At 42.7% G+C, this 24,264-nt stretch overlaps 1 protein-coding gene across 1 annotated transcript in view; it reads left to right on the top strand.

Moving 5' to 3' along the window:
- Positions 1-19,607, top strand: part of SPATS2L (spermatogenesis associated serine rich 2 like) — a 137,929-nt gene extending 118,322 nt beyond the window's left edge. The window contains exons 9-13 of the mRNA XM_069860844.1: positions 5,670-5,728; positions 9,079-9,188; positions 9,735-9,837; positions 14,755-14,975; positions 18,188-19,607. Coding sequence (XP_069716945.1) covers positions 5,670-5,728; positions 9,079-9,188; positions 9,735-9,837; positions 14,755-14,975; positions 18,188-18,586 — 892 coding nt within the window. The 3' untranslated portion in view covers positions 18,587-19,607. The remainder of the gene's footprint in view (positions 1-5,669; positions 5,729-9,078; positions 9,189-9,734; positions 9,838-14,754; positions 14,976-18,187) is intronic.
- The last annotated feature ends 4,657 nt before the right edge of the window (positions 19,608-24,264 follow it).

Here is a 24,264-nt window from a genome sequence, read left to right as displayed (position 1 = left end):
AACCTCTGTGCCATGCAGCTGTGGCTTATCTTTGTGAGTTGTGTCAGCATGTTTGCCTCCATGTCAGCTTGGTCTTTTTATTTCCCCGTCTCTTCAGGCACAAAAGGTTTATCATAATGCCTAGAAGAGGCAGAAGGAAAGAGAAGATTCTGGTCGTCTGGAACCCTTCTGATTCTCATCAGTAAAGCTATAAATCAGCCAACCTGGCAATCTGAAGCAGCTTTTCTGAAGAGGCACTAATAACTTTAATCATTTTAGTGGGATTTTGAGGTATTGCAGCTGACTGAAAGTATCTTTTCTTTTTCACTGTGGAAGCACTAAATTTCATGCAGTAAACTAGAGGAAGATTAATTTGTTTCCACTAATGTCAGAACAAATTCAGAATTTGTTCTGAGTATGCAACTGTGAAATGAGGCAGCTGTCAGCATAATTTACCCCTATCATTGCTGTGCTGACAACTCTTTGCAGTTTGGCATTTGTAGCTCTTTTCCCATTGTATACTAGTGTGAATCCTGCCAGCCTGCATAAGTCCAAGACACAAGTAATGTCCATTTGATCAGGAAGAGGACACTTCTGCTCTTGCGTTCATAACTGCTTAAGCGAAGTGAATCCTAGAGAGCTGCTCTCTCTTCTGCTGTGTCTCATATCTCTACAGCACAAGCACTGGCTGTGTGCTGGCCCTGTTTGCATGTCCTCTGTGTTCACTGTCTGCCTTGCTGTGTTCCTTCAACAAAATTGTCTCCTTCCTGAACCCCACCTCAAAATTTCATCTGGATATTAAAATCAAACAGTGCTGAATCTTGGGCTGCAAACTACGGATATACACCTGTGGTGAAAAATGATATAATGCTGATAGATAGAGTTTGGTACCCAGCCCCTGATCCTGAAGTGAGGGGTAAGAGAAGAACAGAATCACTCCTTTCAAAGGAGAGGTGTTGCAAAGGGAGACAGAAAAGAAAGAAGTAGTAGTGTTACACTCTTCTGAAATAGCTTCAGCATCAGTAATGGACCATGACTCAGTTGATTCAGATCTGTCCTTGAGCCTGGTCAGTAGGAGAGAGCATTTGAGTCCCATTTTTTTCTCCAATGAGTATTACAGGTGTATCACAAAACCCATGAACACTTGTAGCGGAAGTGGCAAATGCTACTGCAGCAGGGAATACTATGGACTGATGATGAGAGCATGGATTTGGTTACATGCAGAGAGGAGAGTGGTGGTGCTGCATTGTGTGTTTGTCACAGGAGTCTCAAATGGTATACAAGGTACAACACAAAAAAACCCAAGACTAACCCTATAGCTCAGGAATCAAGAGGGGGAGGGGTGAAACACATAGGTGGTTATTGAATGTGTTCTAACCTGTCACAGTGAGACAAGGCTCAACTCTGTCGCTTCACTCCGTATGAGCGGGCACATGTTCAAATATAGACATTTTCTTACCCTTGCTCAGAAGATGTTGGTGTGTGCCAGCCCACAGTGCTTTGTCTGTGAAGTTGTCTGTGAAGCAGTTTTTAGTTTATAACATCACTCTGCTTGAGCATCAACCCTGTTCACCTGATCTGGCTCCCTGCAATTTCTACCTCTTCCCAAAGATCAAGCAGGTGCTCAAAGAAACCCATTTTTTGTCAGTAGAAGATGTGAGAGGAAAAGTGACAGAGATCCTAAACAGCCTTTCAGAAAATGATCTGTGGAATTGATTTGAACGTTGTCAGCATTGTATGCAGGCTGTGTGCAACTCAGAAAGGAACTATTTTGAAAGTGATCATGCTGGATTTTCTTAATTTATTAAATAAACAGAGTTACAGGCACTGTCTTGGGTTAGGGTGTATGTTGGACCTCATATGGAATATATTCACTATGGAACGTACTCAAGTGCTGATGCTGGAGGGAAGGGGGAGGGATGATTGAAGCCTGATAGAATGCTAGTGCTGAGAGTAATCAGAAAAAATTTTAAGGCTGTGGCCTCTCCAAAACTAAAGAAGCACATTTATGATTTTAATCCTGGTCCCTAACATCTATAGAAGACCCAGGAGAAACAGCATAACTAGAGAGGAAGGAATTAGCAGAACTTTTTCCCTAAGGTTTCTTTAGATCTGAAATGGATTTTGTTCCTTACTTTGCTGGAGCTTAAACCTGGTGATGTGTGTGTGTGTGCAGGAAGTTTCTCTAGCTGCTGGTATCTAGTTCTCCACAGCACACCAAAGGCTGCAGGCTGAGCACTGGAATGTGCCAGCTTGATATAAGATTCTGCTGTAAAGTGGACAGTAAGAAGCACTGAAACCAGATGTGTTCCCAGAAGGCAGAGCTGAGCTGAGCATTTGAGCAGGTCTCAATAATGCTAGCACTGTAGTCTGATCATGATCATCCTGCTGAGGCTGCGTAGGGCATTGTTCCAGAAAATACATTAAAATCAGTTAAACTTCTCATGAGTTTAGAAGCTGTTCAGCTTAAGTGGCTCTCTGAGCTTCATGTGAAAACAGTGGGATCTTAGCAGGAAGAAGAGACAAAATTTGATCCACTGATGTTTTCCATGGTGTTCTTGTCCTTTCTCCATCTGGATCTGTTAGCATTTAGTTTTGCTTTTGTATTTGTTCTATTTTTCATCTTTTTTTCCAACACAGATTTCCAGCTTTCTCTCTGTCTTGTTTGTTTGTTTATAACTTTGGCAGGTTCTTCATGGAGGAACCTGTTTTATACTGAAGTGCTCTGTGTGACTAGGAAGGAATCAAGTTGATTCTTACTGTTTCCTTAGTAATTAACCCTTCCATGAACTGAGAACAAATGTAGCATTTCCTGGTGTTGGTTGGCCTGTGGCAGTCAAAGAAATATTAACTTCCCCCGTTCTGTGACGTATGGTAGTTCCAAGCTGCAAAACGTGGCTGTACACTTCCAGATGAGAATTATTACATTCCTTTCCTTTGTCAAAAAAAGGAGTCCATCCATGACCTCAGTGGGTATAAGTTAGTGCAGCTGCATCGTCTTCAGGGAAGGGGAACAGCATGAAGATCTGCCTGTTAAATAAACTTAGTTTATCACTTTAACTAGTCACGCATTGACAAAGGCAACAGACACCTTTTCTCATTTTATTCTTTAGTTTTCCTAATGTTTGCTTGTAGCTACAAGGGAAGTACCAAAGTGGTTGTTCTCTGTGAAATTTAGGCATTAGGAAAATATCCTTCATGATGAGGGTGGTGAGGCACTGGCCTGGATTGCCCAGGGAAGCTGTGGCTGCCCCATCGCGGGAGGTGTTCAAGACCAGGCTGGATGGGGCCTTGGGCAGCCTGGGCTGGTAGGAGCTGTCCCTACTGACGGCAGGAGGGTTGGAACTGGATGATCTTTAAGGTCCCTTCCAAGCAAAGCCATACTATGATTTATCAGAGTCCTGGCCTCTACTATATCCAAACACTTTCCTCAAACACTTTCCTGAAATGTTCATCAGAGACCATGCTAAAACATTAGGAGTGGGAAGTTGCCTAATAACAGATGAGATATATAGGACTGCTATGGCCTGGTTCTCATTTTGGCATCAAAATGAAATCTTAGGGGCAAGCAAGCAGTTTAGCAAGGATCTGTTGTTGGAGTGGGAAGAGAACAGTCGTGTAATGAACAGGGCCAACACACAGTTCTCATGAGCTCTGCTGTTGTGAGCTTGTTGCTTGAATATTTTTTTCAGCCAAAAGTTTATGTTTATATGGCCTATGTAGTACACTAGAGAGGAACTTTTGTAACACAGATGGCAAAAGCAAAAACGTGTAGACTTTTACATTTAGGGGAAAATACTACAGGCCATTAAAATCTCTTTTTTTATGTGTAGAGTAGAAACAGGTGAGAGCTTACAAAATTCATTTCAGTCACCTGCTGTGAAAGCTGAGGAAGTTTGTGATACCATATAGTTACAAAAGCTAATTGAAAAGAGATTAATTCTGAAAAGCTATTCCTATTTAGAATAGCTAGCTGGAATCATCACCTGCTTATTTGGAGACCAAGCTTAATGCTTATGTCTGGAGAATATTGAGGGCCAACTGGAGTTGTGTCCTTTCATTGTGAGAGCATGCCTCTTTATTGATTTACTCTACTGTAAAACACCCTGCTAGTTTATTACCTCTGATATGTAACTCACACTAAACTGATCTGGCAGGCCAAACCCAATATTTTTAGTCTTGTTTACATGTATGAAGCAGAAAAACGTGTTATATTGCAGTTCTATTGTCTTGCTGCATCTGTTGCTATCAGCCAGCCTTCCTCTGTCCCCCTTGATGGTTGCTGGAAGGCGGTAGCCTCTCCTCTAAAGGCCGCATGGTTGATTGGTGAAACCCAAGTGCAGGATGCTGCGGAGCTTCTGTTGCAAACCTCCTCTATGAGCCTGGTTAGTTTATGAGAAGATTTCAGGGAAGGCTGCATGGCACTTGAACATGTGCTAAACAGTAAATTTCTGATTGAATCAGCTGTAAATCTGTTGCCTGCTCCCTAATCATTCCCTGGTTTACCAACCTCTCAGTCCCTTTGTAAGCCTTCAGTCTTTGATTGCTGCCCACTGAACTCCATAGGATCTTTCATTTCTTGCTAAGGACATTCTAGACAAATGGTTTGTTCTTGAGTTTTCTATAACGTCTTCCTTCTGATGGAAGCTAGTTCACATGTAACTCAGAGTCTTCCCTGGGTACAAAAACTTACATTCAAGGATGATTTTACTGAAAGAGTTGGGAACTCCACTCTTCCCTTGAGCCACATATCTGGATTTACTCCTGATATTTGGCCCAGTTTTTGTTATTTCCCCCCAACCTGTTTGCATTTACTCACTTATGCAAACGTAAACATTAACATTGATGGTGTTTATTAAACATGTACATGGCTGAGAGTAGTCTAGTGAGGGGAAGATGGAGAGATGCACTGGAGCACTGTCCACTGGAGAACATTCTTCAGTGGAGTTACTTCACTGAGCGACATCGCTGTGTTGATGATGTGAACATTTTACCAGACCTACTGTCTGCTTTCAGTACACAGACGTGATCAGTTTACAGTTTGGCAGCTGAAAGCACTGTCAGGGACTGCACACCAGAGATTTGTGGAAGGAGAGGCACACAAGACCTTTAGGAAGGCCAGGTAAAAGTGGAGCCACAGCTTCCAGTCCTGGAGAGAACTGAGGACAAGTAAGCTGACCTTACTATCGAGGCACATTAATGCTTGTTTACATCATAAACCACTTTCTTGTTTACCCTGGCGTATTTTGCAATAATATCTCTGTTTAAGGAACAGAAGGACCTCTTTCCACATGGCTTTAATTATGGTTTATTCCTAATATTGTACTGAGAGCTAAGCTGTATTAACCTGGGTAGCAGCAATGATCTACTTGGCTTAATTAGAAAAGAGACTGTTTAGTCATTTGATGACTGCTGTGTCCCGGCAGTGCTGGAGAGGTAAGTCAGAGTGCAGACACATAGGAAAGGCCAGTGAGCTGTTTGTGCAAAGCAGCATACACTGATTATCACTGATTTTTTTGTAGTCAGTTTGCCTAGCCATTTCTTCAGCTTCCATTTTTTTAAATCTTATTCATTTCAAAACTTCCCATAAATAAGGTCTGAAGTCTTTGTGTAGTTACAGCTTTGGATTTTAATGGACTTCTAGCATGGATTAAATTGTGGTTTTTTTTCTTTCTTTTTTCCTTTTTTAGCATCGTAGACAAAGAAGTGTCATTAATGGCAGAAATTGATAAAGTTAAAGAAGAAGCCAGTAAGTAAAAGAATATGCAGGGAACTGTTGGAATAGTTATGGAAACATCTGTTTTGTTTGGCAGAAAATTATGCAGTACATAAATTTGGTTAGCAGCATTCCAGAATCTTTTATTGTATACACTTACAAACAAATGAGTCTTTGATGTTCCAGGATAGTTTCTTTGTAGTTTCTATCTATAATGTTTGCACCAAAATTTCAGTATTCTGAAATCAAGGGAAATCGAAAGTTCACATGAAATGAGATTTAAGTTATTTCTTCCTTCTGCTTACCTATCAGAGGTTTATGACCACTCTTTTTTCTTATTTCTGTTGTTTGTTGATTACTTCATTTCCATTGCTTAATCACTGTTTGCTTGCTTATGTTATGAGTTAGAATACTGGAAATTACATGAGGAGTAGGTTATTGCATGGCCTTGCATAACTTTAAGGGATAGTGATCAAGCTTATGAATGAGAACAGTAAAAAAACAGCTGTTTACTAGAATCTGTTTTCTTAATAACCTGTGGGAGTTGATCTGATTCCAGGCTTTCATGGTGTCTCTGGTTTTTGTGTAGGTAAGGTGTATGTATTCTGAGAAGAAAGGGCAAGATGAGCCTTGTATTAGGATTCCACAATCTTTGTTATACCCTCTCTGAGATACAGTATTCATGGCCCGGTAATCAAAAGGATGAGTTTCAACAGTGAGCACTAACTAAAAAACTGAAGACTTACTGAAGTATTGTTAGAATGATACTTTACCTGGTAGATGAAAATATCATTGCTATGTATGCATCCAATCCTTTTATTGGTTTGAGAATTTAAATTCCTTCCAAGGAGGGTCAAAAATGCATGTAACATTCTTGAATGCTTCATTTGCATTTAGAACTCTCACTTTGTTCACAAATGTATACTAGTTAGATTTTTATTTAAAAATATACTCTAAATCCTCTGTTGCTAGTTAAAGCTCTTGCAGTTGTATGTGTGGGGAAACAAAAAGATATGATTTGTTACAGCAAAGATTGGTATTAGTTTGTATTTGGAATTTCGTATGCTAACTTTTCTGGTACTAACGTGAAATAGATGTGAATTGGGAGTTCTGTGTTATTCTGGGAAGGAGTTGTGATGGATGGAAATGGATCAGCAGTTTTTTGATTACCTGCAGAGACCAGATAGCCATAATCAGCCACAGGGCATGCACTTACTCCCAGAAAAGCCAATGGTAATAAGCCCTAACAGCATAAACAAAAACCACATTCTGAAAATCCAACATCCAGGGCTGGTGTTAGGGCCCCTTCATTAATCTTGGTCAGGCACAGTAGTAATTTTTGTGGAAAGTAATCCTACTTCTTATGTACAGGCATGCAAAGCGCTGCATTTGCACGTGCAGTTTCTATTTCCCTGCTTTATGCTGACTCCATGTATGGTTTCTGCTGTCTTTTAAGGCTATTGTAGGTTTGTGAAATGCTTCAGAACTGTAGGCAGAAAGTTGTTATAGGACTGTAACATGCTAACCAAGATTTACGTTATTATTTATTTTCACATCTCTTTGCTGCACTGGAGGACTTTTTTACAATGGGTAATCTTACTCTTACTGTCAATACTGGGAAAATTTTCAAATATGATAATTTCAGGGTTTTTTTTAATGGATATTTGGCTGGTATCTTATGTGGAGATAAGTGCCAGTATGAAATGGGATCATATGGTTTGGGCAGTCACTTCAGCAAAGGGTATGCTGACCTTAGGGAGGAACAATATTAGCATTGCCTAGAAGAAGAAATAACACAGAACTATTGGACAAAGAGAAACAGACAGTAAACTGTTCATTTAATCTGATAAAAGTTTCTCAGACTAGTAGACTGTTTTCCACAGAAAGGAAATTAAAAGATCAGCTAGAGAGATAGTTACACACCTGTTGTTAGCCTAAGTAATAACATAGGCGCAGCTATACCAACAGGGCCAAAGGAACTGTAGCCACCCTCTGCCTTCCCTGCCCTGTGTGACACACACTCCTCCGTCGTATGGTTTCATTGCTCCCACACAGCTGTACAGCCACAGCTCTGTCTCCCTGTGCCTGCTGGACCATGCTGAACCACTTGACGAACTACTGGCACAGGTTCTGCAGAGAGGTGGTAGAAGCCCCATCCGTGGAAACGTTCAAGGTCAAGTTGGTCAGGGCTCTGAGCAACCTGATCTGAGTGAAGATGTCCCTGCTTATTGCAGAGGGGTTGGACCAGATGACCCTTATAGGTCCCTTCCAACCCAAACCATTCTATGATACTTTCAAAAGAAGATGCCATTTAATTAAATAAATTATAGCATGTTGAGAAACAAATTCTCTATGAAGAATCTCATTGATTCCCGCCTAAACAATAGCATTACAAAGTATGAGCTGATTAAGTGACTTGCCAAGTCTGCTCAGGAAATTTGTGGCAAAAGAAGGCAAAGAAGCCAAAGTCTCCACAGCTTTAATCGAATCTGTGGCCTTAGGATGGTTTACAACAACTACCACTCATCCTGCCTGTTAGACATAAACTCTAAACAAAAGACTATGATTATTACTTTACATTTCCTCTCTGCCATTAGTGCTGACCCACCAGCCAGTTAATGAGTTACTGTAGATTGAATCACCAGCTAATGAGTTTGCATATATTTAATTTTGCATCAAAATTGTAATGTTATATTATACTGCATGTAAGTGGACCGTTGCTTTGTGGTTCATGGTTAATCTTTCCCTATAAGAATGTAAATATTAAACCCTTCCTTATATAAAGTATACAAGACTGGCAGTAGTGCATATTTCGTATTTTTTCATAAACACTGTTGGCTTTTGTAGTATTACTTTGCTGTAGAAATGACAACTGTGTAAATTCTGTGCTTGAAAGCAAAATTGCTGTGCCTTTGATTTTAACATAAATGACATATATACAGGATTTTTTTCAGAGGAGCTGAAATTCCCCTGTGTAAATAAAATGTAGTGTGTCTTCAGAAACAGGCTGTTGGCTCAATATAATGCTCCTTTCCGTGTCTCCATGGAAGGTTCCCTGATGTTGTGCTTAAAAATAAAGCACTGGAAAACTCAGAAGAACGTGTCCTCTGCCCCTGTTTCATGAAATGTTGAAGGATTGGATTCACTTTGATTTTCTGACAGCAATCCCATTTCCAGATCTTTTTCAACATCAGGCAGTTCAGTTAAATATGCTGATTAACTGAATCTGTGCAAGCAGCGTATTGGAAGCCCAGCTGAAGTTGAATGTTTGAGATGTGTGTGTTTGAGCATTAACACTGTACATCACATGTGAGACAAAGACTAATGAATTACAGAGCAGTTTATCTTCCTAGCATTATTTATTGACTATTGGTATTTGGCAGTGGAAATCCTGACTGCTCGGCAGAAGAAAGCTGAGGAGCTGAAGAGACTGACGGACCTAGCCAGTCAGATGGCTGAAGCACAACTCTCTGAACTCAGGGCTGAAATTAAGGTGAGGCATTTACTTCTGATTGGACATTTAGCTGTTCGTATAAATGCCAAGCAAGAGCTGTCATGTTACCATGCCCAGGCTGTTCGTTCCTGCTATGGGCCAAAGGTTAACTAGCTTTTTATGGGGAAAGCTTACCTTCTTAAACCATTATTATACCTCTGAACAGAGTACAGGTGTTATCAGAGAAGCGTAAGCTATCACCTCCTAAGTGGAGCAGTGGGGAGTTTTGCTGTTTGTGTATCATTTATCAGACCCAGTTAACAAGTAAAGCTGATAGCTTCAGGTTCAGTGATTAAATGCATATACTCCAATGAAATGACCCACTTCCAAGTGTGAGAGTGATCCACCAGTCGCTGGGCTGAGAGACGTGTAATTTAGGTAAGGACAGGAAAGTTCTGCATAGAGATCCTGTATACGGGGCAGGGACAAGAGTTTGCAGAGCCTCAAAGGGAACTTAAGTATGGATATATAAGTATCGATATATAAGTATCCACATAGTCTTTTTCCCAGAATGCAACTCACTGTTAACTTGTCTGTATTTTGCAGCATTTTGTGAGTGAACGGAAATACGATGAAGAGCTGGGCAGATCTGCTCGATTTTCCTGTGATACAGAACAGCTGAAGACCCAAATTCAGCTCTGTGGAGAAAGTAAGTACTGGTGATTTCTCACAGCGAGGTTCTCAAAACATAGCATTCCACAGAATGTGCTGGCAGAAATAATGGCATGTGTACTGCCTGTGTGTGCATCAGGCCTGACATGAATGGTATATCTGGATGCAGCAGGCCTGCCGAACACAAACAAGACAGCTTTAAAGTATGCAACATGTTAGATTCGCTGTACGTGTGCTGCACAGTCCATCTACATGTGCAGAGTGCCCTCTTTGTCAAAGATTTACAGGTACTACTCAGATCAGTTCGAGTTTTCCATCTAAACAGGATTTCCAATTGGAAATAAAAGTCAGCTCTGGGGAACACATAGATTCAGTGATTTATGAATAACCAGTAAATCAGAAGTTCCTCTGTGTGAACATAACGTTATGAGACCAATGCAGAACTCTCATTTTGATAGGAATGGTTGGACTCAATGATCCGGTGGGTCTCTTCCAACCTGGTTATTCTATGATTCTATGATTCTCCTGCTGGGAAGTAATTCCCCAGCTTTATAGCACTGGCTTTTCCAGGAGCTGAAGGTAGTCCCAAATGTTCCTGCTTCCAAGTAATCTGCCCTTTACTTGGAAATTCAGGTTCATTTTGTGCTCCCAGTATCATGTCCCTGATACAAAATACAAGATAGCCTGATTCTGTTCTTTGTCGTGCTTTTTTCCCCCAAAAAAAGTAAATGCTAAAATGCTTTTACCCTAAGCACTACCCTGTCCCGTGATATCTGATCAGTACCGTCACTCGGGGAAAAAACTCCTAATGCAGTACTGAACTAGTCTGTCTTAGTGGAAGAAAAACAATTTTGGGAAGAAAAATAATTGTTGTATTTGAAGAGTTACTAGAAATAGAAAAAAGTATCACAGTCAGTATAACTGCCAGTATGGTCTGCTGAGGGCACAGCAAAAGCACTGACTCCTTTGCGGCATAACCAGCTTACTTCATGAGACTGTAAGAATTGCTTTTGCAGAACACTTTAAGATCCATCTAACCCTGTTTCTCTATGAAGCCAACCCAGGATGTTTCAAAGGAAGGCATAAACTTCCCAGTAAAGCATCTAATTGTTCACAGTCCCCTCATAGATCCTGTCTCATACCCTGAAGCTTAAGAGACTGAAAACTCTGTGAAGACTATTCCGACTTCTGGAACCACAGGTGGTCTTGGTACAACCATAACCTGTTTTTTTTAAAGTCATTGAACTAATTTCCTAAATAACCTCCAGCTGCAGTTAATTCTGCAAGTTAATTATTTATACCTCATTTCAGTAAAGCATTACTGAAGCACAGTTTGATGCAGACCTGTTGAAATTGGGTCAGTGAAGTCAAAAGAACAGTCATTAGCAGAGAAGCAGTGCTGTCTTAGAAATGACTGGTAAGCACTGGCCGTCTGAAGAACTTAGCTCTGAGTTGCCATCAGTGACCTTAGATGAGTAACTTCTGTTGTTGGCATATCTTTGATAAGAGCTTTTCGGTACAAAAGATGTTTCTGTTTGGAGCATCTCACAATGAGGCCTTGGAGCTAGGAGCTGCAAATACCCTTCAAACAGAGATGATACCAGGCCTATAGCTGAGAACAGTCACTATTGAGGGGTTTAACAAAAGCAATAACCAAACCCACAGACCTTGTGCAAAGGAAGGCATGTTCTAGCATGGGAGAGGGTGGGCAGCATATGCTGACAATGAAGGACAGGAAAACAAAAAATAATTGGACTGACATATATCCAGAATACCCAGTGGTGGGTTGTACTCCTTCCTTGTACATCACTTTGTTAGAAATACATTCTTATGACAAGCACCTGGATATTTACGTGGGCTTCACAGAATCACTGTGTTGGAAAAGACCTCCAGGATCATCAAGTCCAACCATTCCTATCAACTACTAAACCATGTCCCTCAGCACCTCATCCACCTGTCTTTTAAACACCTGCAGGGATAGTGACTCAACCATCTCCCTGGGCAGCCTGTTCCAGTATCTAATGACCCTTTCTGTGAAAATTTTCTTTCTGATGTCCAGCCTGAACCTCCCCTGGCAGACCTTGAGGCCATTCCCCCTTGTCCTGTCCCCTGTCACGTGGGAGAAGAGGCCAGCACCCTCCTCTCTACAGCCTCCTGCCAGGTAGTTGTAGAGAGCAATGAGGTCTCCCCTCAGCCTCCTCTTCTCCAGGCTAAACAACCCCAGCTCTCTCAGCCGTTCCTCATAAGGCCTGTTCTCCAGCCCCCTCATCAGCTTTGTTGCTCTTCTCTGGACTCGCTCCAGAGCCTCAACATCCTTCTTGGGGTGAGGGGCCCAGAACTGAACACAGGATTCGAGGAGCGGTCTCACCAGTGCCGAGTACAGAGGGAGAATAACCTCCCTGGACCTGCTGGTCATGCCATTTCTGATACAAGCCAGCTGGGCTGGTGAACTTGAGCTGTCATAAAGGGAACAGTGTTCATTCCCAATTGACTAGTTCTTGGAATATCTAACCCCTCAGTGCCAGTTTCATCCTTTCCATCACCAGATGTACTCGCCCCTACTCGCTTTTTGGTGACACACTGATGGTCCTTGCCAGCACACCATCTCTCAGTCACTGGAGTTCCACCTCCAGGATCACTCCTGTCTAGCCTGGTTTCGCCCCCCTCCCCCTTCACATCTAGTTTAAAGCTCTATTTATGAGACCTGCTAGATTTTTAGTGAGGACTTCAGTACCCCTAGGAGACAAGCGTGCCCTATCCCTAGTAAGGAAGCCTGGGGGTACATGGGCCAGACCATGATCACAGAACCCGGAGTTTTGCTCCTCACACCAGGTTTGGAGCCAGGTATGAATCAACTGGTTCTTCTTGATCTCTTGCTCTTCATTCCTTAGCGTTGGAATGGAGCTAAACACTACTTGCGCTCCAGAGCCCTGAAGTCTCTCTTAATGGCTCTCAGCTTCCTGCGCTGTGTGTCATTGCTGCCAATTTGAAATACAAGCAGAGGATAATAATCTGTGGCTTTCACCAAGGAAGGAAGTTTTCTAGTGACGTCCTTCACTGATGCCCTGGGCAGGCAGCAGACATCCCTGTGGGGCGAGTCCAGTCTGCAGATAGGTCCCTCTGTTCCCTTTAGAAGGGAATCCCCCAAGACAATCACTCTCCTCTTCTTTTTCTCAGAGGATGTTTTGATGGTTGTTTGAGGATGGTGCAGCCTAGGGAATGTTTCTAGACTGTGGGAGCCATCCTCTTTGTCTTTGGGGCTGGATTCCACTTGCAGCGCTTTGTATTTATTCTGCAAGGGAATCTTGGGGTTTGTTGTCTGAATCAGGGCAACAGGCTTCCTGCGCCAGGGAGGAACTTGCTGCTATTCCCCATCTTTTTTTTTTTTTTCCCCTCAATCTTGCAGTTGGCACATGGGCAATACACAGCTGTGCTAGCTCTGCTGAGTTTGTGAGAGGGAGCTGCTCCACTGATCTGTTTCCCTCTCACACTCCTCGATAGTCCTTAGTCTAGTTACTTCCTCCCTCAGCTCTGCCACCCAGTGCAGGAGTTCCCCCATGTGAGCACAGCTTCCACAAGTGAAGTCAGTACAGGTGGCTTCTATGTGTGCAGTCTGTTTTAGGCAAGAGAGAGCAGTAGAATTCGATGACAGCGAGCCTCACTGCCTGTGGGACAGAAAATTCAGTTCCCTGTTCTGATCTTTGCATTGTTTTTCTGAAGAGGACACCTAGTGGGAGAAATAGCTGATGTTTGTCTAAGTGAATAAGAGCCCAAAAAAAACCCAACAGATGATGCTCGGTTGCTAAAATTACTCACGTTTTCATTCTCTGTACTGAAAGCAGAAAAATAGAAGTACCTCTTAGAAAAAACAGCAGGTGTCTTGCTGAAGTGAGCCTCTTCTTTATCATCTGTACCGGAAGGATGCAGCAAAATTCTATAATTGGAGAAATTAAAACACCAAATTAAGATCAAGAACTTTACTTCAATAGGCTCAGAGTCCTCTTAGAGACTAATTAGGGGCCAATGCACAGAGGCAGGTAGCTTGAAGAGTGTGTGGAAATGCAGAGAGGTAGGAATTAAGAATTTGTTTGGTGTGTTTCACATCCAGACATGGAAGTGCTTAAGAAATCAAGCGGTCTCAAAATACTAAGGAAGGAGGGAGCAAGCACATACAGGGACAAGCAATAGTGGTTCCTGGAGGTGATGACTGCTGTGATCTACATGAAGTGGATTAGGGCATTGCATTCAGTTTCAGTTTTTATAGGTATCCGTGGTACAGAAGAAGATTTAACTATCTCCTTAGAGAGGAATGAGAAACAGGAACTAAACGTTTCATTTTCCTTCTCAAAAAATATTTTGACATACTGAGGAAGCTTTCATAGCTGTTACCTGTGTTGTAGCTAGTACAGATATAGAGGGCAAGCATCAGCCTCTTCAGCCTTCTGTGATCAAAGAATAATTTAGAATCAAATTTAGGCTGTGGTGTCTGCAGGCACAACTTCCTCTGACTTCAAGCAGTTGAGAGAGTCACTGCCTTCCTTCCTCTGTCTCTTCCTTTATTGCTTGAAGACTCCCGTTAGGGGTGTTATTCGTACGACAGCAGTGCGTGGGGCAGTGCTGACAGCACACATTCAGTTCAACTGGTTAAAACTTCACAAGCAAACCGATAGGTGCCACAAATTTTGAAAAGTTTTCTTGGATGAGCAAAGCCTGTCCAGGCTCTGTCCAGCTGTAGCACAGTTCCACCACGTTGGTTCTTTTGTGTCCTGAAGTGCTTCATAACAAGGCAGTTTCACAGAAGTGAAAGGCTACACCCCGTAATTCCAACCCTAGTTATCTAGCTTACCTCATTCTTTAAAGTAAGATTGGAATGATGCTACTCTAAGCAGGGTAAGAATACAGTCTTATGTTTAGATGTTAGTTTAACTGATAACGCAGAATATTTTTGTTGTAGTTTCTCACCCAAAGAACAACTATTCCTCAAGAACACCATGTAGTTCCGTGCTGTCCTCAATGACCTCACATGCATCAGCTGGCAAGCAAAATACGCACATCCGGAAGTCCTCTGGTAACGCCAAGAACTCTGATAATAAAACAGCCAACAGTAAAGGACAAAGTCATCTTTCTTCCAATCCTACAGAATCTTCTTCACAAGGAATCACGACAAATAAGCAGGTAAGAAACCAGTTACAGAATAAACTGAATTACTTCAAAAAAATTCCAAAAACTATGCGGTATTGAAAGCTGTAAATACAAAATCAAGTGCTGATTTGCAGTTTCTGTATCTAGGTTCATTTTCAAGGCAGTGTGAACATATAAGGTGGAAGTACCAGAAATGCCATACCGGCAAAACCCTGCGGTCTGGTGTTCAGAAGTGTCTAGTGAGTTAACAGACTAAAAGGACAGACAAGGAAGGACAAGCAGAGGGGTAGCCTCTGTATGTTAGGGCGTGTTTGGATTGTCCACGGCTTAATGATGGTGATGATAGCATTGAGTGATTATGGCTAAGAATCAGAGGGAAGGCCAAGAAGGCAGATATCATGGTGAGAGTCTGTTACAGACCACCCAACTATGATGAGGAGGCAGAAGTATTCTGTAAGCAGCTGGGAGAAATCTCATGATCGCTAGCCGTTGTCCTCATGGGGGACTTTCAACCTACCAGACATCTGCTGGAAATGCAATACAGCAGAGACGAAACAGTCTAGGATGTTCCCGGAGTATGTGGCAGGTACCTTCCTGACTCAGCCGGTGAGGGAGCCTAGTGGTAGGGGAAGGCCCCCTGCTGGACCTGTTGTTCATGAACAGAGAAGGACTTGAGGGTCATGTGATGGTTGGAGGGCACCCTGGGCACAGCAACCACATAATGCTGGAGGATTCAGTTCTTGGAGAAGTGAGGAGGGGGGTCAGCAGAACTGCAACCTTGGACTTCTAGAGAGGAGACTTTGGCCTGTTTAGGAGCCTGGTTGACAGAGTTCCTTGGGAGGTAGTCCTGAAGAGCAGGAGAGTCCAGGAAGGCTAGACATTCTTCTAGGAGGAAGTCTTAAAGTTGCAAGAGCAGACTGTCCCCATGGGATGGAAGACAAGCCGTCTGGGAAGAAGGCTGGCCTGGCTGAACAGGAAGATTTGGCTGCAACTCAGGGTTAGAAAAGGGAGAGTTTGTGACCTTTGGAAGAAGGGACAGGCAACTCAGGAGGACTACAAAGATGTCATGAGTTTATGTAGGGAAAAAATATGAAGGGCCAAAGCCTAGCTAGAACTTAATCTGGCTATTGAGATAAAGGACAATACAAAATGTTTCTACAAATACATTAGAAGCAAAAGGGGGGTGAAGGAGAATCTACAGCCTTTATTGGATGCAGGGGAAAACATAGTAACAAAGGATGAGGAAAAGGCTGAGGCACTTAATGCTTCTTTGCCTCAGTCTTTAATAGTCAGACCAGTTGTGTCCATCCCCGTGAGCTGGAGGACAGGGACAGGGAGCAGAATGGAGCGCCCGTTATCCAAGAGGAAACTACTAGCAGCCTGCTACTACACCTAGACACAAACAAGGCTATGAAGCTGTGTGGGATCCACCTGAGAGTACTGATGAGAACTGGTGGAAATGTTCACCAAGCCACTTTCCATCATTTATCAGCAGTCCTGACTAACCAGGGAGGTCCCAGTTGGCTGGAGACTAGCAAATGTGGCGCCCATGTACAAGAAAGGCCAGAAAGAGGATCCAGGGAACTACAGGCCTGTCAGCCTGACCTCTGTGCTGGTGAAGCTTATGGAGTAGATCAGTGCCATGACATGGCACCTTCAGGACAACCAGGTGACCAGGCCCAGTCAGCACAGGCTTAGGAAATACAGGTCCTCCTCAAATAACCTGATCTCCTTCTATGACAAGGTGACTCACTTAGTGGATGAGGGAAAGGCTGTGGCTGTTGTCTATCTAGACTTTAGTAAAGCCTTTGATGCCATTTCCCACAGCATTCTCCTGGAAAAAATGGCTGCTCGCAGCTTGGACATGTACACTCTTCACTGGGTAAAAAAACTGGCTGGATGAGTGGCCCCAAAGAGTTGTGGTGAATGGAGTTAAATCCAGCTGGCGGCTGCTCACAAGTGATGTTCCCCGGGGCTCAGTGCCGGCGCTGGTTCTGTTCAATATCTTTATCAATGATCCGCATGAGGGGCTTGAATGCTCCCTCAGTAAGATTGCAGATGACGCCAAGGTGGGCAGGAGTCTCAACCTGCTTGAGGGAAGGAAGGCTTAGCTGGGGGATCTGGACAGGCTGGATTGATGAGCTGAAGCCAGCTGTATGGAGTTCAACAAGGCCAAGTGCTGTGTCCTGCACTTTGGCCACAACAACCCCATACAACATTGCAGACTTCAGAAAGAGTGGCTGGGAGGCTGCTGAGAGGAAAAGGACCTGGGAATTTTGGCTGATAGCTGGCTGAATGTGAGCCAGCAGTGTGCTCAGGGGGCCTGTGTCAGAAATGGTGTGGGTAACAGGAGTAGGGAGGTGATTGTCCCTCAGGCCACACCTTGGATACTATGTTCAGTTTTGGACCACTCACTACAGCAAGGACACTGAGGTCCCGGAGCGTGTCCAGAGAAAGGCAACAAAGCTAGTGAAGGGACTGGAGCACAATTCTTATGAGAAACAGCTGAGGGAACTGTGGTTGTTTAGCCTGGAGAAGACGAGGCTGAGGGGAGAGCTTATTGCTCTCTATTACATGTACTTAAAAAGGAGGTTGTAGCAAGGTGGGGGCTGGCCTCTTCTCCCAGGTAACAAGTGATAGGACGAGAGGGAATGACCTAAAGTTGCACATAGGGAGGATCAGATTGGATATTAGGAAAAATTTCTTCACTGAAAAGTTGTCAGGCACTGGAACAGGTTGCTCAGGGAAGTGGCTGCGTTGCCATCCCGAAGGTATTCAAAAGTTGTGTAGAAGTGGTGTTTAGGAGCATGGTTTAGTGGGTGGCTTGGCAGTACTAGGTTAAGGGTTGGACTTGATGATCTTAAAGGTCTTTTACAACATAAACTATTCTGTGATTCTGTAATTGCCCCACATGCTACGATGGAGAAATGTTTATCCCTGATCTTTGACAAATGACCAGTTGATGTGCTGCTGAAGTATAATTATTAGATAGACTTTGAAAGTGGAATCCTGCCAGGTTTAAAAGCATGTTATTTCAGAAGCTGGACAACTTGTTGTGCTATGTTGGTATAGTAGTGAACCTACCGTCTACATTTCCAGGCTGCTCAGATGTAGCTCCGGCAACAATCAAAACTGCGCAACAATCAAAACTGCGCGGGTTTTTTTGTGAATTCTAACTGCTGTGTTTCATGTCCTATTTGAAAGATTCTGATAACCTAACAGTTACCCAATTTTTTTCTGGGTAGAATGGGCCTTCTAGCCAGAGACGAAGATTCAACCCACAGCACCAAAACATTCGGCTCAATGGATCTCTTAAGTCACAAGGTGCCAGTAATGAGGCAGATCAAAATAATTTAAGGAGTGGTTCCAGAGCTGAACACAGAAGGCAGCAACATAACAACTTCAGATCTAAAAACAAAGGAGTGATGAAAAATCAAGAGCAGTCCACAACTACAAGGACCCCAGAGAACCCAACACATTCAGAAAAGACCCGGCGAAAGCATCACACGCTGGACACCGCAGATCCCAGGCCTTTCCAAGGCAACGTTGGCAGGGTATCACAATGCAATTTGTGTCCTGCAAGGATGGAGGTCTCTGCTGATGCCAGTGTTCTTTCAGTGCCAGCTGTGACTTTGGTGGCTTAAAATGTCGTGGTGACGGCTGGCAGAGAAATTTAATCTCTTCACTTTAGTTTCTTGCTCGAGATGCTTGTTGGTGAAGGAAATAAGTCAGAACCTAGTCATTTTAAATCTGTTGCTGCTTAAAACTTGTTGGTATCTTTATTACTTACTAATTATCAAAATTAATTCGTATTTTCAAGGCTTTGCCCATTATGTTCACATTTATTTTGTCATGCCAGTACGGAATCTTACCAAAGCAGCATTTTCTTCTTAGAAAAATGAAATCTAGATCAGGGGAAAAAAAAAGATAATTAAATTCATAATAGCAAAAACCTGTTGTAGATATGAGGTTATACCAGAAAACATTATTGTTTTTTAGAGCAGTCTGTGTTAGAAGGATCCCAGGAAGTCTATATGTTGTGGTCTGCAATGGAATCAGATAATCTCGTAGAATTTTTCAGCAAATCTCTATACATCTTTCTTTCTGTGCATGTATTCATGTACATGCATGCACACTGTATACACCAAGAGTATTATTATATACAAGAACATTTGAAAAAGCAGTACGTTTGATTTTAGCTTATTATTCCATAATCTGAGATCTTTAAATTCAAGTATAAATTGTATTAAATATATTACATATTGGTATTTTTCATCGATGAACTATTTTTACGAGGTAAAGGAAAACTGCTCATTTCTTAAGTTTGGACTGTGTAGAGTCCTGGCTGTTGAGTGCGCAGCCCTGCTTTCCAACCTTACCAGCCACTTTTCTATGATTAGTTGGATTTATTTTTTTGCATACAAAAGTTGCATGTGTTCTAGACTTTAATCCAAATTATTTTTCTATATTTTTTGCTGTAGGAACCATCTGTCCGTAGCAAGAGTGACTAATTAGTTTGTTACAGCAACATGCAGCAGAACGTGGAGGTACATATTTGAGCAGATACTACATCCTGAGTTTTCTATTGAAATAAAGATCTTACTTAGTCTTAATGTTCTGGTTCTGTATTTCAGAAAATGTTTCTTCCAAAAAAATTAAAATCATCTTTCTAAAATACCCTGGTGTTTGCTGCTTTGCAGTCTCTAGCTGTGGTGATCTTATTCAAACTGTATTTGCTTAATTCAGTCGGTATCGGTGTGAGGCTTTCAGCTGAGCTTGGACTGAGCTAGGCTTTTGCTTTTAGCCAGATTTTAGTGCCGCAACATCACAGAACAGAACCTTCCGACAAGAGCCCCCTCCGTCCTGGACCTAGTGAAGTGTCCAAATCCAGATTTGGCACCAGGCGAACAAAGTATCAGAGTCAGAAAGGTGTAGAAGGTCAGTAAGACTGACCTCCTGCTGACACGGCAAGAGTTGGACACCAGAGTACCTTTAAGAGTATATTCCTAGGTTCTCGTTTGCGGTTGCTTCTTAGCAATTCCGCCTGCCTGATCTCTGTTAGGTGACTGCGCACTTCCTTGGTACCGAGTGGTTCACTTTTCTTATGTGGCCCTTGAAAGGTAGTCTCAAAGTGTAGAGCGAGGTGCGTTCCTTATGGGTTGGTTTGATTAACTTTATTTCTCTGGATATTTATGTACAGTTTTCCACATGTGAATATTGGTAAAGCCTGATTCTAAAAGGCAAAGAACTTATCTTCATCCGGAAGTGGTGAAAGGAAAATAAAGGCACATAGGTGAACACTGGCTTTCTTAGCATTGCAGGTGCTGCTGCTGTCCTGAATCATTACCTGTCAGGCTTTTAGGCTGAATATTTTGAGAACATGGAACTGAAATGCCAGAATCCATGTAACGCACGCACATCAGCTAAGTAGCTTTTCAAATTCATCTCCTGCCTTAGTTTGACCCGTAACCTTATTTCCATGCAAATATTCCACAGGAATCTTATTATATTGTCCTTAACGTTATTTGTGAAACTTAATTATGTCACTTCTTGTAACCCCTTCTGAAAAAAACAGTCTAACTTATCTGTAATGACTTTTACTCCTTTGTAGCTCCTACACGTGACAGAATTATTGAATGTTATTTTATTCCAAAAGTCAGCTTCGCACAAGCAGGCTTTTGCAAATAGATAACATCTGTAACCTAAGGCATAACTGAGCATGGCAGGACCACCGTGTGCTCTTCAGTACCAGGTAACGCTGGTGGCTCGGTCTGGGAGGCGGAGGGCTGTCTGGTGAGAGGCAGCGTTTCTCTTCAGCCTGATGCAGGCAGGGGCTGGGGACACTGCAGTCTTAGCACACCCAGTGTAGGCGGGTGGGCCGCATCGTTACTGCTTTACGAGGCTGTGTCAGAACAGAATGTCTTCATCTTTAATTTCTGGGGTCTCTGTGCTTGGAATTCTATCTGCCTATTTCTAGGAGTGTTTTATTGTTCACAATACTTGTAAGTAATCAGATGCTCTTTGGGCCATCATCAACAGAACTCTTCTATATTCTAATTACAGAGCTGGCTATGTGTGATATGCCTTGTAACGGAAGGAGCTGTGGAGCTCGGTGACGGGAGCGAGGGCGAGACGAGGCCTGGCTGTCAGGCCAGCCACCTCTTAAAAAGCACCCTCAATTTGTGGAGCAAACACAGCCGTTTTGTATCATTCCGGCACAAACTTGGAATTCCCACTGCACTTTGTTCACTCTTTCAGAAGTGGAAACACACCTTTGAAGGGCAGTATTTTAAAAGAGGTTGGATCTGGTTTGTCTTCTGTGTAAGATTAAACTCAGTAAAGGCAGAACCTGGCAACATAAAGGACCAAATATGCAGCTGGAAAACTAAAAAGGGGAGGTAACGACACAGCCAGGCTATCTGGAAAACAGATTATTTAGGCATGTTTGGGGAAAAAAAATTAATAAAAATCATTTAATGTGTTTGAAAATGTCACCCTGAAAGAAAGAATAGTAATTCTGGAAGGGAAACGTGGATCTTGTAGCACTTCCCTGGACACAGTTGTTGTAGGGAACCCCTGGTCTGAGCTTGTATGAACGGTGCTTGTGAGTCCATCTCCCTGTTGTGACTGGGCTGGATCGAGATGTTCTACATCAGCTGTGTCCTCTTTCGTGTACGTGTGACTGCAGCAGAGCCGCTGCAGGAGCCACAGGTCTCAAGTTCCATTCGTTGCCAGTGGCCCACAGGAGGATCTTACAGGAAAGTGCCAGAAATACAAGGCGGTACAGCTATTTCATTATATATCTTATACCAGACTGCACAAGAGCATTCACGTGTGCTGTACCAGGGAGAAGAAGGAATGAAAGAATTGATGGGAGAGGGAAGGGGCAACTTGGAAAAGGGCCAGATCCTTGCTGCAAACTCTGGGCACGTGACACAGGTGATCCCATGAAGTTACAAAGTCCTTTTTCAGCCAAGAGTGATCAGTTGTCTTGGCAAGAAGAAAACTCTGTAAGAATACCCAAAAGCTCAGACATCGGCAAAGGTCTCTTAACCTCAGCCATACCTGTTTCTACTGCTCTACATCTTTCATTAAGAGCTGTTGCCCAGAAGGAAGCTAGATTTTTGTAGGGCTTTATTACCAAAATGTATTTACAGTCTTATTTCTAACCACACTTTATAACTGCATCGAAGGGACAGACAGCTTCACTCCTAAGATTTTGATGGCACAACTGGCCTCCCCTTTTTTATTCGGTGAGAATTTGTCCTTCATGAATTGGTAAAAACCAAGTCAATGAAATCTGCTTACTCCTGGGTAATGTTAGTATTTCTTCTTAGCCACAGTAAGATTTGAACTACATAACGTTAATTATCTAAACAATTTCATGGAAGTTGGTTTAAAGGAGTACTTTTCTGCTCTGGAAGACCTGGCAGGAGTCAGTTTGGAAGTTTGAAAGAAAAAAAAAATAAAAGGTAGCTTTGGTATTTCTGTGACTCTTCAGCTAAGACCCTGATGAAAACTCCCCCTGGAGACCAGTGGCAACATGTGCCTGTCCCATGAAATAATCTGTTCGCTAACATCAAGTACAAATGAGTTCTCCACACTAGGAAGCAGGCAGATAGAATTCCATCTGTTTGAATCACTTCTTGGTGATAATGGGCCCTCTGCATCACAAGCCCATGTGTGGTCACTGAGTACTTTCCCAGAAATTTTGCTTGGAATCATATTTTTCTTGTCTCCTTAACCCATATGATGCCATATCATTGGTTTGCAAAGGCAGTGGGGTTAACATGGGAACAACTGGAAACTTGACAGCATTTCTAAGGAAAAATTTACTGCATCAAACACCCCCAGTGGTGTAGGCCAGGCTCTCGAGTGCAGCTACCTGGGTACCAGTAATCATTAGATGACTAAATTAGAGTAACTTTCTAAACATGCCGTTTTATGAACGTGATCTTTTCTACAACAAATGATAGTTGTACAACTATTCAAAGTAAATCACTGCCACAGCACCTAACAACACCTCTAATCCCAGCTATAAACTGTAGCTCACTTGTCCTAGTCTCCCCAGTCCTGGTATGTACATCCTGCAGGTCCCAGTTTATCCATGCAGACGTGGTACCAGCTGGTGCTTTGGTGGTCGAGTTGCACAAGCAAAATGTCAAGAAAACTGCAGACTTTCAGGTAATTTGGGAATATACAGTTTTAATAAAGTTTCAACATGCAGGAAACTCAAACCTGCAGCATTTCTGCTTCTCAAAAAGCACAGTCTATTAGCTGGGCTAGGGGCTGATGAGTCCTCAGACTGGCAGGTTTCATTTGTGTTCAGGTACTGGCCTCCCAGAGGGAAGAAGGAATTCTGGTTTACTTCCACATTTTAAAAGGCTTTGGGTAGATAACACTAACGTTATTTTTATAGTGAGAGTCACCATGAAGGATAATGTTCTTAAGCTATCATAAAACTGTTTAATATCACTCCATCAGTTAAGAGAAACTTAGCAGGATTCACAAGGACACAAAACATGCCTCAAGTTCCTGCTTAGGTACAGCAGAAGGCCATGTTTGCATCTCATCCAAATAAAAATAAATGAAATCAAGTCGCTGAAAAAAGTAATCTTGCTTCCCACTGCAGCCACTTTGAAATTTCATCTACTGAAATTCAAGGGAGTTCGTTTGGGTTTTCTCTCTTTTAACCACAAGCCAGCCTGTCTGGAGCAGAGAGCAGACTCATCACAGCCACTGTAATGTAAATGACAGAAACATTATTGGAAAAAATGCCGTGCTACTAAGATATTAAACAAACACTGAGCTAATTTAAACTCAGGAAGTCCTGTAGGACTGTTCTGAAAGCTTTTTTCTTGTACACCTGCAAAACTCCACACTTTTTGTGAGCTTTAGTGTGATGGGCTCAATGATCTTAAGGGTCTTTTCCATCCTAAATGAGTCTATCTTTATAGAAGCCTTGTAAATTCATTAAAAGTTGAAGAGGAAGGAAATCTGCTTTAGGAAGCCCTGTAAAATGATTTAAAGGTGCATCCAAGAGTATTGAGGGAGCTGGTAGATGTGCTTGCCAAACTATCTTCCATCCACCATCTTCCAGCGATCCTGGCTGACTGGAGAAGTCCCACTGGACTGGAGGCTGGCTGATGCTGTGCCCATCTACAAGAAGGGTTGCAGGGAGGATCCAGGGAACTACAGGCCTGTCAGTCTGACCTCAGTGCCACGGAAAGTCATGGAACAGGTGGTCTTGAGTGCTATCATGAAGCACATGCAAGAGAACTGGGTGATCAGGCCCAGTCAACATGGGTTCACGAAAGGCAGG

The sequence above is a fragment of the Phaenicophaeus curvirostris genome, chromosome 7 (assembly GCF_032191515.1).
Source record: "Phaenicophaeus curvirostris isolate KB17595 chromosome 7, BPBGC_Pcur_1.0, whole genome shotgun sequence".
Lineage (NCBI taxonomy): Eukaryota > Metazoa > Chordata > Aves > Cuculiformes > Cuculidae > Phaenicophaeus > Phaenicophaeus curvirostris.
The sequence above is the reverse complement of the archived record's forward strand: the minus strand, read 5'-3'. Positions and strand labels throughout refer to the sequence as shown.